Genomic DNA, 18,925 nt, shown 5'->3' with positions numbered 1-18,925 from the left:
ACGCTGGCGGTTGAAATAGCCGCTCTGCGGCGCTCGGCGATGACGTCATCATGGAAAATAAGGGTACCAGAGGTACCAATCTTACATAGTGTTTCTTCCTCAGGAAAAACTTAAATTGCAGGAGGCAATTCAGTGTCTGCTGTCCAGCAGACAGTCATCTCTTCGGACTTGCATGCAGGTGCTGTGCCTAATGGGGTCTACCTTCCAGGCGGTTCCGTTTGCACAGTTCCACACGAGATCTCTGCACAAGGAGTTTGTGGTGAAATGGAGCAAGGCACCTCAGTCTCTAGACAATCTGATCCTGTTGAGCCGGAGTACTAGGTCATTCAGTCCAGCTGCAAGATAGTTTCATTCTTACCCTCCTGTAAGGTTTTTCCTTCAGACATGCAACTGTCCTCGGTCCGCTTAGTCTTTTTGGGGAGGTGCAAGACCTTTTACTTGCCGGTGATGGTACCGGTTCTGACTTCAGAAAGTTTTCAGGGGTTTTACTCAAACCTGTTAAGTCCCCAGGAAGGAAGGCAAGGTGCGTCCAATTAAGGACCTCCATCGACATCAAGGATGCTTACTTCTCATTCTAACGTGTCGGTCTCAAGCGATTCCTCCTCTTTGCCGTGGGAGAGGAGCATTATCTGTTTCTGGTGTTACCTTTTTTTGTTCTCGCCTCTGCTCCTCGGGTCTTTTATGAAAGTATTCCAGTGCCAGCATTATGCCAGTGGGGGATCGCAGTACTGGGCTACTTGTATGTCATTCTTCTGTGAGCGGAGTCTCCTACTGCTCTGGTGGAAAACCTGGAAATCGCCATATGAGCTTGAGGGGGTTTGGGTGAATTCTGAATTTTCAGAAGTCTGCTTTGTTTCCGTTCACAAGCTGGACTATCTAGGCCGGACTCTGCCTTAGCCAGAGTGCACCTTCTTCTGGACAAACTCTAGAAACTACAGGCTGCAATTCTCATGCCGTCCAGCAGATGGTCATCCCTCTGGACTTTAATGCGGGTGCTGGGCCTGATGGTGTTTAACTTTTTTGAGGTGGTTCCATTTGCACAGTTCCATACGAGGTCTCTGCAAAGGAGATTCTGGACAAATGGGGCAAGAAATCGGCAGTCCCTGGACAATCTACCCGGCTGAGCCAGGGAACATGAGTCCCTGATATGGTGAATTTGTTCTTCGGCCAGACAAAGCCTTCCTCCTCTTATATTGGACAGTGGTCACCACAGATGCCTGCCTGTCCGGTTGGGAAAGCGTCCTCAGCAAATATTCTGTTCAGGGGATCTGGTCACTGGAAGAGTCCAGACTACCGATCAATGTCTTGGAACTGAGTGATCAGACTGTGCCTGGAACATTGAATATGTACTGGACATCCCTGAAGACAATGCCACAGCCATTGCTTATGTCATGCGCCCCCCCCAGTGACTAGGTGTCCAGGCAGTCTCTGGAGATAGCCTACATGCTAAGGTGGGCAGCGGTTTGTTCCAATCCTCTCTGCTGTACACATTCCCAGGATGGAATACCTGGCAGGTGTTGGACCAAGGGGAGTGGTCCCTTCATTCGGAGGTTTCATCCGTTGTCTCCAGTGGGGCATCCTGGTGGTGGATTTGTTGGCTTCCCGGCTCAACGGGTGCAGAGGTTTGAGGCTCGGTCACAGGGATCCTCTGGTGGACATCAGATGCACTGGTGGCCCCATGGGGTCAATATCTGATTTACGCCTACCTTCTCAAGCTTCTGCCAAGACTTCCATGCAGGATCAGAAGGGATTCCGGTCATCGCGGCCCTGGAATGTCCTCGCTGGGCTTTGTACGCTGATCTGGTGCGGCTGGTTGCCGACATTCCTTGGAAGCTTCCTCTCAGGGAGGATCTGCTGTCCCAAGGACCAATCTTTCATCCTGCTTTAAAGTTGAGTCGGTGTTTCCAACGCTGTTAAAAGCTAGGAAACCTACTTCTAGGAAGATCTACCATAGTATGTGGAAGACTTGCATTGCCTGGTGTGAGTCTCTTGGGGTTTACCTCGCTCTTTGGTGGCTCGGATCTTTACCTTCCTTTGAGCACTCCCTGGTGCATACTCTTTAGGGGGAGTTGGGCACTTTCCAGTGCAGTCTGTTGCCGCCTTGAGACTTTGATTTGGTGCTCGCAGTCCTCCCAGAAGCCTCCTTGACGATCTTAGGAAGATTTCCCTGCTTATGCTGTCCCAGAGGGTGGCCTTTTTGGTGGCTTTCAGCTCTGTGTGCAGGGTGTCTGAATTGGCGGCGTTATCCTGTCCACCTTACTGGTGGTTCTTCGCCCCTGTACGTAATTCCTTTCTAAGGTGGTCTGACTTTCATTTGACTGAAGATTGTGTTGCCTTCCCTGTGTCCCAGGCCTAAACATCAGAAGGAAATTGCTTGTATGTGGTCTGGGCAATTGGGGTGTACCTGGCAGCTACAGAGTCTTGTGCGACCATCTCCAGATGGATCAGACAGATGGTAGTTCTGACCTATTCCATCAAGGGTCAGGTTCCTCCTTTACCTGTCTAGGCGCACTCTTGGGGTGCCCAGTGCCTCCTGGACTTTGTCATCGGTGACACACAGGTTTGCAAGGCAGCCACCTGTTCTGTCTGAAAAACTTTGTAAAAAGTGTGCACTAAGCTTTTATGAAGTGGATGAGTTGGTATCTGCGGACACTTCAGTGAATAGAAAAATAATAAACTGTAAGTTGGCGCTATATATATATATATTTTTTTTTTGTATAATGTGAAAGATGTTATGCCGAAAATTGATCTTTATTTTAAGCAAAAATGTGACTCCTAGCCAGAATTGTGTGTGGTGTTTTTTGTTTTTGTTTTTTCTGCCGAACCTTAATACCACTATTTTCCCTTTCTAAATGGAAGGAAACTTAAAGAGGTAGTAAACTTTCCACATGTTAGACCTGTGCCAATTTTAAAGCTACTAGTCTTACTGCAGATGCCAAGTGTGAATTTTGTCACTCTAGAACTCCAGTTCTTTCCAATACAAAGAATGGCAGTTATCCACCTAGAAAACGCCACTTTCCATTCATAAAACTCTGCTAAAACAAATATAAAAAATGAATGTTGCACAAAACAGTAAGCATGGTGGAAAACTAGCTGAGAGGGGGGATATTAACAGACATTGGGGGGAACAAGGGGATAAGGATAACTATCCTTCAGTTGCAGTTAATGAATGTACAGCAGGGAGTAGGGGAGATATACAAAGTATGTGCTGTGGGTGTTAGGAGACCTTTTAGGAAACCAGGAGACTTTAACTTTAGGAATTGAATGTTACATCTGCTAGCTGTCATGTTTTCAGTGCTGTGATAGTTTGACAGTTACTCAGTCATGCAATGATGCACTGAAATCAGTTTTTCTCTTACGTCCTCCGACAGTCGCCACCTCCTCTAAGTCATCACTGTTGGGTATTGTCTTCCTATCCGTAGGAATAGCTAGGCATATAGACTTAGTCCAAAGACAAAAGGCATTAGCATATACACACCCATGGGGGCTGTCCCATCTGGTCAATACCCCCCTACATCACCACTCCCAACTCAGTTTTAATCTGCCTAGCGTCAGGAATAGTCAGGCTTCCCTTGTCCTGGGGGTTCAGTCTCAGCCTTCCTAATTTTTTATTTGATTTTCTTTGAAAATGTCTTTTTTTTTTTTTTTTTTCTTTTACTTTACTAGCTGTTTATTTTGTCAGCTTCTAGTGTTAATCTTCTCTTCGGATGAAGATGGATCATGTGGTGCTGGGATTCGGACTGGCCGCCCTGGTTCTCCAGAGCAGAAGGGTCAGATGGACCCCCAGCCCGCCATCGAGCGTTCAGTTATGGTTCGCCCTGGCATTACGAACGACCCATCCCTGTTCGCTACAGGGATGCAGCCGTGAGGTGGCTACCTCACAGGACTCGTCTGCGGTGCTGCAGCGTCATGTCCCTGGCTCACGGCACTCCGTCAGATGAGGACAGGTTTTCCATGCATGGAGGCTCCCCACGCCATCTGGTACAGGTAAGTACTTTTCTGTGTGGGGCCTCTGTTTGGGGTGGCAGTCTGGGTTGCTGTGTGTTCCCCGTGTCTGTGCCTGTGTGACTCCCTGTGCGACTCCCTGTGCGATCCCTGTGGGGTTCGCTTGTGCAGATCTGTATGTTGCCTTGGGGGTCCCTGTCCCTGTGTCACCTTGGGTGCATGTTGGGGGTGCAGACGTTTGTGCGGCGACCGCAGCGCTGCATTTTCGCGCGGTCCGCCATCTTTACTGTGGGCACACATGTATAGCTCCTCTGGGGCGATCAAGCATGTCATTTTGGCGCCATCCGCCGCCATTTTGTGGGCGGTGGAACGATCGGTCCAGCCGCATGTCGGCGGCCATTTTGGCGTAGCCTCCAATGCATTCCTATGGGGCAGCCATTTTCCCGGGGTCTGGCATATAGTCCAGCCCTCTCCAGCAGCACTTCCTTTCCATCAGCGGCAAGGACACTGGTAGCAACGCTCTGCGGGCTCTGCAGGTTATCATTCTCAATTTCCCTCTGTATATCGCTTCTGGCTCAGTTTCTTTTCTCCTTTGGGGGTCTTTCATCACTGTAGCAGTAGCGGTGGGCTGCGCACACCGCATCGCTCTTAAAGGACAGTACACCGTTTTTGCACTGTAGTTCTGATAACTTGAGCCATGGATTCTCAGGAAAGCAAGTTTCCTCCAGCTTTAGTGGGGGGCCCCAGTTCTCCTGTGGCTCCGCTGCGACCCGATCTGGCTGCTGTAGTAGCGACTTTGGTGGCAAAAATGGAAATGCTGATGTCTGAACGGGCTGCGAGAGAGGCCCAGGTTGTCTCTCTTCTGATTCAGATGGGGATATGGCTGCTGCGAGCGTGCCCTTTTCAGGGTCCCGCTCATCCTTAGACCCCCCGAGGCTGAAATGGGTGTTGACACATCCTCCCCAGGGTCACCTGAAGAACGGGCGACCATGGATGAGTTAATTGTTTCTGTTAAAGAAACCTTGCATTTAGAGGATGATTCCTGTCCTCCGGGTGTTGTGTCCTCATTTGGGACGCACAGGACCCACAAGTCTGCGCAGGTTTTTCCCTGTCCAGCGGAATTCCATTACACTGTTAATGAAATGTGGCGCATGTTGAAACGTCCATTCCTGGTACCTAGTCGGTTCAAATTGCTTTATCCTTTTGCGCCGGCTACGGAATCACGATGGTGTGTGCCTCCACAGGTGGATCACACTGTGGCCGTGTTGGAACAAGGCTACCTTGGTTCCTACTGAGGATACCCCGGTTTTCCGGGATCCCATGGACCGGCGGTTAGTCTCTTGCTCGCCATTCCTATACGGTGGGGGGTTCGTTGCTCAAACCAGTTTTCACGTCCGTTCTGGTGGCTCAGGCGGTGGCTGATTGGACTAAGATGCTTAGGAGCAATCTTGTGTCTGACGTGCTGCCTGCCCGGCTGGAAATGGTGGATCAGAGCCACCAAGGAGTCATGTACTTGTGTGATGCAGCCTTGAATGAGGCCCCCTTGGTGGCTCGCCTCTCTAGTGTCGCGGTACTTAACCGGCGACTGATATGGCTGAAGAGCTGGTCGGCCAACCAGTCCTCGAGGAAAACTGTTGCTGATTTCCCCTATGCTGGCTCTCGCCTTTTTGGCTAGGCGTTGGACACCCTGGTGAAAGGCGACACGGGGGGCAAGAGCACTATGCTGCCCCAGAACCCGAAGAACAAGTCTTTCCGAGGCAAGCGGGGTTCTGCGCCTAGATCCAATCAGGGGTCCTTTCGGAACCAATCCAAGGGCGAGCCCTTCAAGGCTCAGGGCAACCAGAAGAAGCCCTGGGCGGGTAAGCAGGCCAGTAATGCCGGCTCGGTGGGACAATCCGCCTCTGCCTGAAGGGGCGCCCTCACCCGTTTCAGGGGTGGGGGGACGTTTGCACGGTTTCCTCCAACCTTGGCTGCTCTGGATATCGGACAGGTGGGTTCAGGAAATCGCTCGATCAGGTTACAAGATCGAATTCCTTTCCCGGCCGGCGGACAGATTCTTTCCCTCCAATCTCATCTGCTTCCGGGGCGTCTGCAGGACTTGCATCAAGCGGTGCAGGACCTGCTTTCTCAGGGAGTGATTTTCCCGGTGCCTCATCGGGACAGGTTTCGGGGGTTTTATTCGAATCTGTTCACTGTGCCCAGGAAGGAGGGCAAAGTGCGTCCTATTCTGGACCTGAAAGCGCTGAACCACTTAGTGCGTGTTCGGAAGTTTTGAATGGAGTCTCTCCGTTCGGTTGTGGCCTCCTTGAGTCCAGGAGAATTCCTGGCTTCGATAGATCTGAAGGATGCGTACCTGCACATCCCCATTTTCGAGGGTCATCAGCGGTACCTTCGGTTTGCTATCGCAGAGGACCACTACCAGTTTGTGGCGTTACCTTTCGGTCTCGCTTCGACACCAAGGGTGTTTACCAAGGTGTTGGCGCCGGTTCTGGGCCTGCTGCGGGCCCAGGGCATTGCGGTCCTGGGATACCTGGACGATCTGCTTCTGAGATCACGTGCCAGCCAGGACCTTGAGCGTGATCTGTCCATCACAGTACAGATGCTCCAGGAGTTCGGATGGACCATCAACGTTCAAAAATCGGCGTCTCCATCGCTTCGCCTTCCCTATCTGGGGATGGTTCTGGACTCTGCTCAGGCAAAGGTGTTCTTGCCGGAGGACAAGCTCCGGACTTTGCGGGACGAACTCGGGTCCCTCAGGGACAATCCGTCCTCGTCACTCAGGACCTGCATGCGGGGCCTGGGGTTGATGGTGTCGGCCTTCGAGGCGATTCCCTTTGCCCAGTTCCACACGCGGGCTCTCCAGACGGAGATCCTGGCCAGGTGGGACAGACTACCTCAGTCTTTGGATCTGGAGGTCTCCTTGAGTCGCCAGACCAGATTGGCTCTTCTGTGGTGGATCCAGTCCCCGTCGGTGGTGGAAGGCAAGTCCTTCCGTCTGTTGGTGTGGACAGTGGTTACCACGGACGCCAGCCTGTCAGGCTGGGGTGGAGTCCTGGGCAACCTGTCTGCCCAGGGCACTTGGTCGGAGGAGGAGTCCTCCCTTCCGATAAATGTGCTGGAATTGCGAGCGATAAAACTGTCTCTTCCAGTGGTCGGACCGTCTTCGGGGCCTGCCTCTTCGCCTGCCTCTTCGCGTACAGACGGACAATGCTACCGCGGTGGCTTACATCAACCACCAGGGGGGCACCAGGAGTGCTCGAGCGGCCCGGGAGTTGACCGACATTCTGTCTTGGGCCGAGACTCATGTCCTGGCGATCTCAGCAGTTTACATTCCGGGTGTGGAAAATTGGCAGGCCGACTATCTGAGCCGCCAGACCCTGGACCAGGGGGAATGGTCCCTACACCCGGAAGTCTTTCAGATGCTGTGTGCGAGGTGGGGATCCCCAGACGTGGATCTGTTCGCATCCCTGCTAAATCGAAAGGTGGAAAGGTTCGTGGCAAGAACGCGCGATCCGTTGGCGGACGCCTCGGATGCGTTGGTGGCCCTTTGGCATCAGTATCGTCTGATGTACGCCTTTCCTCCGATTCAGTTACTGTCCCGGTTCCTTCGCAGATTGGTCTCGGAACCGGACATGGTGATTCTGGTGGCGCCGGACTGGCCTCGGCGGTCCTGGTACGCCGACGTTGTTCACCTGGCAGTGGCGTCTGCGGGAAGATCTCCTGTCTCAAGGTCCGATCTTCCATCCTGCTTTACAGTCGCTGGCTTTAACGGCCTGGCTGTTGAGACCCATGTCTTAAAGGACAAGGGTCTATCCCCTGAGGTTATCCCTACCCTAATCAAGGCTAGGAAATCCTCCTCTGGTAAGATCTATTACCGTACCTGGAAAGCCCATTTTGCCTGGTGTGAGTCCAGGGGGTTCTCCCCTCGTTCTTGCTGTCAAATCTTGGCTTTCCTCCAGTCTGGAGTGGATCAGCGCCTGGCGCTGGCCACGATAAAGGGCCTGGGTGTCTGCACTGGCTGTCCTTTTCCAACGCCCTGTGGCGTCTCATTCCTTGGTGCGCACCTTCATTCAAGGTGTGCGACATTTGGCTCCTCCCAGGAAGGAGCCTTTACCTCCATGGGACTTGAACTTGGTTCTGCCCGCGTTACAGCGTGCTCCCTTTGAAAACTTTAGGGAGATTTGCCTTTCTGGTGGCCATCACTTCGGCTCGCAGTGTCGGAGCTGGCGGCATTGTCTTGCCGCTCCCCTTACTTGATGATTCACAGGGACAAGGTGGTTTTGCGACCACCCTCATCCTTCCTTCCCAAGGTGATCTCTGACTTTCACCTTAATGAGGACATTGTCCTGCCTTCGCTTTGTACGAAGCCTAAGCATCCAAAGGAGATTGCCTTGCATTCCTTGGATGTCGTCAGGGCGATCAGGGTTTACCTGTCTACGGAATCCTTTCGGAAGACTGATTCCCTGTTTGTCCTTCCTGAGGGATCTCGGAAGGGTATGGCTGCGTCCGCAGCAACTATTGCCAAATGGATCAGACAGACCATTGAGCAGGCTTACGTCTTGAAGGAACGGGTTCCGCCCTTCCCTGTTAAGGCGCACTCTACCAGGTCTTTGAGTGCATCCTGGACCTATTGGCATCGGGCCTCGGTGGCTCAGGTGTGCAAGGCAGCGACTTGGTCGTCGGTGCACACTTTTTCCAAGTTCTACAAAGTAGACATTCTGGCATCAGCTGATGCTTCTTTTGGCCGAAAAGTTCTCAGTGCGGCAGTGCCATGATGGACCCTTGAATTTTTTTTTTCTGGGTCCCTGGCTGTTGGCATTTGCTTTCCTGGGCTGTTGCTCCTGTTGAGCAGTGTTTTTTTTTTTTTTTTTTTTTTTTTTTTTTTTTTCCTGTTGCCCAGTTGGTTCTCTTACGTTGCATGTAAGATTCCTTTCTCTGATGTGGGTACTGCGTTGCCTTTTCTACGGTTGCGTCTCCCACCCCTCATGTCTATACTGCTTTGGACATCCCAACAGTGACTTGGAGGAGGCGGTGACTGTCGGAGGACGTAAGAGAAAACAAATTTTTGTAAAATCTTACCTGTAAAATTCCTTTGAGTCCTCCGACAGTCGCCGCCCCCGCCCCTCTTTTGGGGTTCTTATTACCTACTGCTATGCTACCAAACTGAGTTGGGAGTGGTGATGCAGGGGGGTATTGACCAGATGGGACTGCCCCCATACCCCAGGAAGACCATACCCAACAGTGATGACTTGGAGGAGGCGGCGACTGTCGGAGGATTCAGAGGTATTTTACAGGTAAGATTTTACAAAACTCCGTTTTTTCAGATGGGATAGCTTTTTTTTTTTTTTTTTTTTTTTTTTTTTTTTTCACTGTCCAAATACCCCCAAATTGCCCTTTATCCAAAAAGACGGTCCAAGGTATTGAGGCATAGTAGGCTTTTTAAAGTTGTAATATTTGTAGCCATTTCGGAAACTTTATTTTTTTGCTTTTACCAGTGATCACCGTTTGTAAGCCATAATTTATTGAATAGCATCCAGTCATACCCATTCAGGATTTATATAGCGCCAATAGTTTACTCAGTGCTTTAAAACCTAAGGGCAGACAGTACAATTACAATAAAGTTAAACCACTTGCCTGCAATGCACTTTTACCCCCTTTCTACCCAGGCCAAATTTTAGCTTTCTGTGCTGTCCCTTTTGCGCATGCAACACTGCACGCATATGAAATGTTGTGTTCCCCCCACACACACAAATGGAACTTTCTTTTGGTGGTATTTAATCACCTCTGGGACATTATTTTTTTACTAAACAAATGAAGAAAACACTTTTTAAGGTATAACATTTTTGGAAACGGGTCATTTGTCTCCACTGTTGGGACTGCACTGCAATTTTCCTTTTAACACAAGATGGTTATCTTCTTTCCTCTCATGCTGTCAGGAAAGAAAAGCAGATTACCAGCTTGTGTTTACATCTGTGAATAGTGGTCATTGATCACAGCTGATCATGTGGTAAAGGGCTACGGATTGGCCCTTTACCCTGATCTGTGATCAGCTGAGTCCGAAGAACTCGGTGATCAGAGCGTGGGCAGCGCGATCACAGGACGGCCATGTACGCCCTCCCGGCAAAGTAAACCAGTGCTGTGGCAGTCTTTCGGCTATAGGGTGGGAATGGGGTTATTGCAGTAGGAATCAGAGTCCTGTTCAGTATGTACTATTGTGAGAGCTGTGATTCACCCTGTTTGTGTGTGATCACTGACCAATTGGATCACCAAGCTAGTACGCAATAAATGGTAATAAAAGCCATTCATTGTGTACAAATGCCATGTAATTTCCATCAGGACTGGCCCCAGTACAGTGATCTGTCATCTGCTGTAGACACAGCAAGTGACCGATTGTACTACAGCGCCGCCACCAGGGCACATGCAACTAGGAGGACTTGTATGACGTCCACTAAGGATGGTAGAGCTCCCACTCGGCTGACTATAGGCTAGGCAGGATGCAGAGAAGTCCCCGGTTGGAAGTTCCCTGTAGGATGGATTTGCAGTGTGTGCAGTGGCTAGATGTAATGGAAAAACAAAACCCTTAATTGGCTCCCTTACCACCCCCAAAGCAAGCATTGTTGATCAGGGACATTGTAAATCCCAGACCATGGTTGGTGTACAGTGGCATCCAAACAATCCCACCGCATTGATGGTTTCCACAGATGTTCTCCCAAGACACTTGTCTTGCAGGATGTACCTAGAGAGATCTTGGTTCACAAGTGGTTATGGTAGCAGGAGTGACTACACTTTATAGAAAAGGTGCTGCTTGTATGCATCACCTTGAACAAAACCTTTTTTGTCTCCTTTTGTTGTGTGACCTGGAGAATGGGTTTTCCCTTTCGTTCATTGACTGACACACCTCCAGAACGGAACATATTTTTCCCAAATTGTCTTTCAGGACAGCACCTGGAGAGCGTAGCTCCACCTAATTTCCCAGGTAACACTGCAGTCACCACTTTAAAGTCCAGCCCCTTCCACCATGGCCTTAGTTTGTAGTGTTTCCTCCGCCATGGTGGAAGTGCTGCAGGGGTATGCTACACTCTCGCACGCTCTCTCTAGGTGGGGAAAAGTAAGGGGCATACCTGTATGCTGTTTTGTTAGGACCAGCCAAGTTGTTCCGGTGTCTCTTCTCCTTCTAGCCTGGCAAGGGCTGGGGGGCATGGGCTGCGGCAGGCGCTGTTTTGCGTCCTGGGCTTCTCACTTGTTCCGGATGGCAGACGATGTCCTTTCCGGCGGGGAGAGAAGTGTTTCCCCCGGGATCAGAGGGAGAGGAGAGAGTGGGTCTTCCTTGCATTGGACTGTCCCTGGAGGTGGACAACCTTTTGAAAACCATCTATACTACCCTATACATCAAGGAGGATAAGGCGCAGTTATCGTATAAGATGGATCGGAGTATGGGTGAAGTTAAGCATTGTGTTCTCGGTTCACAGGGTACTTTCAGATGCTGTAAAGGGAATGGAAGGATCCAGAGGGCCCTTTTTTTTTTTTTCGACTGAACAGATTTCCTTTTGAGGAGAGTGCCCAGGTTTGGAACAAGCGACCCAAACTCGATGCGGCTTTCTCCCAGGTTTCTCGTAATACGGATTTGGAGTCACGCGGCTCCGGCTAGTAATGCAGCCAGAGTCCGCAGACCCAGAAGGAAGATGGATGCGACCGGCAGCAGGGACAACGCGGGCTTAGTTTGCAGGTAAGTGTCGCAGCATGTGCTAGTATGCGATGCTTACTAGCGCATTATGCATTTACTTTGCAGGGGAAGAAAAAAAATGGGTTTACTTCCTCTAAAGAGCCTGGGACTCTACTCTAACCTTAAACTGGCAATGGCTTCAATGGTAGCCAGGAATATGGACTATTGGCTGGAGCAATTGAAGGGGCGTATCGAGGCAGTGACCACCCTCCTAAAGATCTGCATAAAGCTGTTGGATACATGGCAGATGCATCTGCAGAATCTAAGGTTGTCCGCAAGATCTTCAGCCTTAGTGTAAACTCAGCACGTAGAGCTTTGTGGGTCAAGACTTGGTTAAGGGATTCAGCCTCCAAGGTGAAGCTGTGTGGTCTTTTTGAAGGGGGTCTGGTATTTGGCCCTGATCTTGAGGCCCTTTTTAGACAGGACGGCGGAGAAAGGCCTTTCCTGCTAAAGGTAATGCCACAGGTTAAACAATTTTTGTCCTTTTCACCAGGCCCAGGATGCTAAAGAAGCAGGATACAAGACACCATGGAGGTCTGAGGTAGAACCGGGGTTTTGTTTCAACCTCACAATCCACTCGACCCAATGACTGTTTTCCAACCATGGGAGGAAGATTTCAGGCTTTTTTTTTTTCCACAGTGGAAAACGGTGACGTCCAGTCGGGTTGTCCTTCAGGTGATCTCACAAGGCTACGGACTGGAATTCTCAGAAATCTTGATAAGTCTTTTTATGTTACGCAGGTTTCCATAGATCAGGAGAAATCTCTGTCAATGACTGCCCTTCTACACTCGCTTTGGCAGCAGGAGGTTCTCATTCCTGTTCCCCAGTTAGGACTGGGGTTCTATTCGCATGCATTCCTAGTCAGGAAACCTTAGGGAAAATTGTATTTGATTTTGAATCTAGGGAAAATTATTTTATTTGATTTTTGAATCTAAAGATTTTAAACAGATCCATTCAGTACAAGAAGTTCCGAATGGATACAATTTTTTTTTTTTTTTTTCAGTGAGGAGGCTTCTGTCAGCAGAGTGCTTCTATAGACCTGAAGGATGCTTGCCTACATGTCCCCATAGAACCAACATCACAAATGTTTTTTGAGGTTGGCGATCAGAGAAAGGGGGGGGGGGGATTTCGCACCACCAATTCAGAGACCTGCCGTTCGGGCTATCTTCTTCCCCAAGGATCTTCACAAACTATTATGGCAGAAGCTTTGGCACCCCTCGGGTTGGAGGGTGTGTCAGTCGTGCCATATCTGGATGATCTCCTGTTTGCCAGCACAAAAGCTTTTGTGGAGGGATCTAAAGAGGACAGCCACCTGGAAAGTCTGGGCTGGCTCCTAAACAGAAGTCAAACCTTGTTCCTTCCCAGGTGATCAGATTTTTGAAATATCAAATTCAAAGGCCATTTTTTTTGCCACGGTGCTCATGTTTTTGGAGCCTTCTGGGCAGTGACTGTGGCAGTGGACCTCCTAGTGCTGACTCCTGGACTTCCTTTTCTCTCTGATCGTCTTCCCTGTTTTGGTCTTCGTCTTCCCTGGAATAAATCATTAAGGGAGTCACAGGAGGGAAGAGTACTCTCCTCCCACAGGCTGCTAGGGGCAAGGAATCGTCGCAGGAGTGGTCGTGTTTTTTTCTTTGTTTCTCAGGGCCTCAAGAAAAAGGATCCAAATCTGTTCAGATTGTCTCAGGAGGTTCCAAGAGGGCCTGGTAAGCCAAGAGCAGGTCCTTCCAAACCTGCAAACAAGTCCTTCTGCCTGAGGGGGCGCCTTTACACATCTGGAGTGGGGGGACAGCTTTGTGTTTTTGTTTTTTTTTTTTTTTTTTTCCCCGTGGATTTCTGATTCAAGATCAAGACGGGTTGGGGAAAAATAGAATCCAGGTTGCCAAGGTCCAGGCATCCTCACGGTCCCTCAGCTTGAGGGAAGTGGCGCCCTGTTCTGATTCTCGGCCTTTATATACCCCTTGCGCATGCGCAGTACCAGCGCAGTTGCGTAACAGATGATCGTTTCCGGTTTTTCCCAACTCTTGGACATCGATTTAAACAGTGAGTATACCACAATGCAAACACATGCATTGATGGTATTCCCTTATTTGGATAAGTATAATCAAGCTCTCCCTGTCCATCCATTGCCAGTATGAACAGGATCAGCCGGACCAGCACCCCCTAGAGGAGGCCTCTGGAACTGCATACTACTTATAGGACCAGCCGGACCAGATCCCCCTAGTGGAGGATACTGGAATTGTACATTACTATATATTTTCAAAAGTAAGTGCACAAACAAGGATCCAGTGGAATAAAACTCACTATTTCAAACCTAAACCTTAGCATTTTTCTTTTACACACAGATCTGACCAGATACGAGACGGTACAATACCGTTTTCTCCCCCCTGGCCTAAAGACAATATATGTCCAGTAAGTACTTACTGAACATTACTTGTATATGTATAAACATTATATATCATATATATTATATATTCATTTATATATCCCAGTAGCAACGTCCAATTGATTCCTTTGGGGAACTGAGGAACAGAAGCGGGCCCAGGCACAAAATATTCCTATCTTTCAAGTACGTACCAGGTTATGTGACCATCTTGAAACAAATGTTTCCAACTGGTCCAACATAACAAATGCTCATATTGCTAAATATATCCACAGAGATGGCTGACATAATTTCCTTGACAAAGGCTCATTGCCGAAACGCGTAGGAAACTTGAATATTCTCCCTAAAAAGATCCAACGCCGTACAAGAAGCTTGGACCATTAGAGAGATATTGTCACCCTATCACTGTCACTTCTTTCATACTCTCCTTCACCTTTACCCATGGGTCTGTAACCCATACACTTTATGCATTATACCTGTTGTGACCCAACAAAGGTATATTCACCTACCTTGTATGTTTATACAAATAAATCCTATTTTATTATAAATCAAGATATTATTCTATGTGTTGGCCTTTGAAAGTCCCACACCTTGATCTGAGGCACCAAAAACCCTCCTTTCCAGTCTCTGGATAATCTGATCCTGTTGAGCTGGGGTACCAGGTGTCCCTGATTTGGTGGCTTCGCTCCATCTTTTCGACAGGGGAAAATCGTTCCTTCCCCTGGACGGTGATCACCACGAATGCCAGCCTGTGCAGGTGGGGAGGTGTTTTGGACACATACTGTGCCCAGGGTTTGGCTACCGATCAACGTACTGGAACTTAGGGCACAGGCTACCGATCAACGTACTGGAACTTTGGGCAATCAGACTGTCTGGCCCATTGGACAGTTCATCTTCAGGGGTGTCTGGTACGGATTCAATCAAACCATGGCATATGTCAATCAAGGGGGCACAAAGTGTCCTAGCAGCTCGGGAAGTAGCCGACCATTCTGAGGTGGGTGGGACATTTTGTTCCAGCTCTCTGCTGTGCATATTCCAGGGGTGGAAAATTGGCAGGCGGATTACCTCAGTCAACAGGCCTTGGACCAAGGAGAATGGTAACTTCACCTGGAGGTATTTCATCAGCTGTCTCCAGTGAGGAACCCCCCCCCCCCCCCCCGTTGGCCTCTCGTCTCAAAAGGAAGATGCAGAGATTCGTGGCAATGTTTTGGGATCCTCTAGCTGATGTCAGACACACTGGTGGCTCCTTTGTGGCAGTGCCGTCTTGTATACGCCTTTCCCTCTCTCAAACTGCCAAGATGTCTGCGAAGAATCGAGGCTGAAGAAATTCCAGTCATCCTTGTAGCCCAGACTAGCCTTGCCGGTCTTGGTACGTCGACCTAGTATGGCTGGTTGCCGATGTCCCTTGGCAACTCCCTCTCAAGGAAGACCTGTTGGCCTAAGGGCCGATCTTCCATCCTGCTTTAGTCCTGGCATTCGGCTTGGCTGTTAAAAGCCAGGTGCTGAAGGCTAGGGGGGTTGTCTGACTCTGTGATTCCCACGCTATTGAAGGCTAGAAGGTCTACCTGTAGAAAGATTTACCATTGCGTCTAGAAGTCTGATATTGCGTAGTGTGACTCTGGGGGTTTCTCCCTGTTTTCGGTGGCTCAAATTTTGGCGTTCCTCCAAAGGTGTGGAACAGCACATGGCCTTGGGTATCAAGGGCCAGGTCTTGGCCTTGGCGATTTTTTTTTTTTTTTTGTTTTATTTTACGTCCTTCGGCTGCACATTCCTTTGGTTTGCACCTTTGTTCTGGGGTTCGCCACTTGGCTCCGCCGGTGCAGTCTGTTGCCTCAGTGGGACCTCAATTTGGTACTGTCGGTTTTTCAGAAACCGCCTTTTGAAAATAGTCACGAGATTCCTCTGCTTAGATTGTCCAAGAAGGTAGCCTTCTTGGTGGCAATTTACTTTCGCGCGCAGGGTGTCTGAGCTGGCAGCTTTGTCTTGTCCACCTTATTGGTGGTTCAGAGTGGTGCTTTGCCCTTCTCAGTTCTTCCTAAGGTTGTCTCTGGTTTCTGTCTGAATGAAGACATTGTTGCCTTCCCTGTGTCCTAAGCCTCCTAAGGAGATTGCCTTGCATTCTCTGGATGTGTTTTGGGCGATCAGGGGTGTACCTGGCAGCAACAGTAGTTTAGGAAATCACGCTTTCTTTACGGATGAACCTCGCAATTGGCTGCGTCTGCCGCGACCATTTCCAGATCAGACGGTAGTGCAGGCCTATTCAATCAAGGGTCAGGTTCTTCCTTTCCCTTTTTTTGAGGCGCATTCTACGCGAGCGCTTAGTGCCTCCTGGGCCTTCTGCTTTTGTCAGTGATGCAGGGTTGCAAGGTGGCCTCTTGGTCATCTGTGCACACTTTCACAATTTTACAAAGATGTGTTGGTATCTGAAGATGCTGCTTTTGGCTGCAGTTTTGCAGGCCGCTGCTTGAGAGGAACTGGTCCCCTTTTGAGGTTTTGTTTTCAGGGGATCACCAGTTGTTCCTGGTTGAGCTCCATGTTACCTGGTTGGCTAGGTTTAGTCTTTGGGAATTTTTTATTTTTTTTTTCTGCTGTTTTTTTGCCCACCCCTCATGTTTGACATGGTCAAGAGGATTATTTTTCTTCTGACACTGCTTGTAACAAAACTGAATGGCTATAGCAGGAAGTGGAGTATACCCCCTGAAACTGCCCCATGGGTGTGGTAAAGCTTTTTCCTGCCTAGTGTCCTACTCCTCTAGGGGGCAGCATAACCCAATGGTCAAGAAGATTCTGGAGCTTTCAGTCAATGAACATCAGAGAAAAGGATTTTGCGTTAAGACCAATCCAATTTTCTTCATATGGGGCACTATAAGAAGACAGAACTTCCATTATCTGCCTTAAACCCAATTCTGCACAAGGAATTTAAGGTTAGTGAGATCCTCATGGCCCCTGTGTGACATCGCTCAGACCTTAATAGTGGAGCAAGGGGGTATTGCCTGTACCCTAAAACTTGAAGTATTAGGCATCCATTGATGTTTTGCAGTATAGGGAAAGTACAGCCTTTCTATGGTGTCAACAATTAGGGAGAAGCGCAAATAAGCTAGCATTGGCTTGCACTGTGGGCCGTAAATATTTTTTAGTGTTTACTGTCCTAAACAAATTTGTTATTGGTAACTATATTCTTTTTGCAGTGTTTCAAGAACCACTAGTAGGACTGGAACCTGGAGGGACAACTCTGGAATGGTGCCTCTAGTGCTATGTGAACGCCCGATTATATACTTTTCCAAAGCCAGTATGCAAGCAACTTAAAGCACTTATCCTGGATCCTTCATTGCCTTGTGTAGAACTGGGGCCCTAATTGGGGCTTGGCCTTTGAATATTTATCTAAATTATTAAGCTTTAGAATGTCTGTCTGCATTAGTTTGTAAAAGTGGTAAGTTCTGTGGGTTGGTCACAAATGATCACCAGGTGTATTATTTCTTGAATCAGTTACTAAAAGGCATTGCAAAATGTTCCATAATCACTATTGAGTCCCAAGTCTGAAGTATTGCACTTTTTACAACCTGCACTTTAAGTACAAAAAAAATTGAAGTCTATAGATGTGATGCTAGAGATTCCTGCATTGGCAGTAACTGCAATCATAAACCTGTGATTGCCACAGAGGTTGTGGAGAGGTTTTGCAGTAGTTTGTATGCTGTTCATGTATGTCAACTTTTAAATAAATGTTTAACGTCTTATTCTCAATCTTGTTGCTGTTTATAGTGGTCTGAAATGATACATCTGGCTTTAAATGTACAATTAAAAATGTATATAAACCCAAACATTTTTTTGCATGGCTCCTTGTTTCACTGTACTGTTTTTTTTTATTGTTTTTCTCATTTCTTGCCTGACAATCCTAGCTGAGAATGTGGTTAGCTGCAATGCAGCAGGTTAGTTTTAGTAAGACTTAAGTTAACAAATGACAGTTTTGGAAAGTGGAGAACACCTGTCAGTTTTTTTTTGCTGACATGTATGTAGGTGGGAAGTTTGGGACTTTGAGTGAGACCACACGATGGGATATGTCATGTGTCTCCATCCCGGTTCAATAGGCATAAAAAAGGAGTTTGGGACTTTGAATGAAAGACACAACTAGGCTTGAGGGAAAATAGAAATACCACATTTATTCAATACATACAGATAAAAACATAGCATGATATACTGCATCAGTAGAGTAGGAAAACAAATAATCCCCTTTCCAGTATTCATAAAAACCAATAGCAGATTTCCACAATTCCATCAATTCAGTCTAATAGTAAACATTAATAAACTGCAATTATCAACAGTATTGGAGTATTAGTTGTAATTGTAACATCATTGAACTCGATGTGTATCATGGATTATCTATACCACTTCATCAGGAGTAGTCTGTTTTGAAAGAAATGTGTAAAATGGCAAATGAGGATTCATGAAACTGGAGCGATGGGGAAAAGGAGGCATAATCCTCTAATCCCCAGAATTTGCGTTGCTTTATGAATATTGGCAGGCGTTGGGAGTAAGGCATGGCTTGGATAGTCTCCCACGGGAGCTGAGGGCAGGCAGAGAGGTCAAAAACACACCACACATATGGGCGAATGTGGGCTGGAGTGCATGGTTGTGGAGCTTGTATTGTATGGCAGCAAAGCATCCAGAATCTGTCAAAGATATATATTGTAAAATACATATATAGGGTCAAAATTCTATATGGGGATAAATTGGTGCTGTTACCATAGGTGGGGATGTGAAAAAATATCAAGTGGTAGATGTGACACCGAACGGAAACAAGGGTGTGGAAAAAATATAAATGGATACCCAAGATATCAAGTGTGAGACCAAGGAAATCCTCCACTATATGGAAGAGCCCA

The 18,925-nt window shown here is 48.3% G+C and overlaps 1 protein-coding gene across 1 annotated transcript in view; it reads left to right on the top strand.

Annotated features, from left to right (window-relative positions):
- The window catches only part of SPDYC (speedy/RINGO cell cycle regulator family member C), a gene marked incomplete at its 5' end in the record, with an annotated part of 70,945 nt that extends 53,287 nt beyond the window's left edge, over positions 1–17,658 (top strand). The window contains one exon of the mRNA XM_082269572.1: positions 17,237–17,658. Within this exon, the coding sequence (XP_082125698.1) occupies positions 17,237–17,298 (62 nt within the window). The 3' untranslated portion in view covers positions 17,299–17,658. The remainder of the gene's footprint in view (positions 1–17,236) is intronic.
- Between the last annotated feature and the right edge of the window lie 1,267 nt (positions 17,659–18,925).

Source organism: Pelophylax lessonae, assembly GCF_965119305.1.
Source record: "Pelophylax lessonae genome assembly, chromosome: 10".
Lineage (NCBI taxonomy): Eukaryota > Metazoa > Chordata > Amphibia > Anura > Ranidae > Pelophylax > Pelophylax lessonae.
The sequence above is the reverse complement of the archived record's forward strand: the minus strand, read 5'-3'. Positions and strand labels throughout refer to the sequence as shown.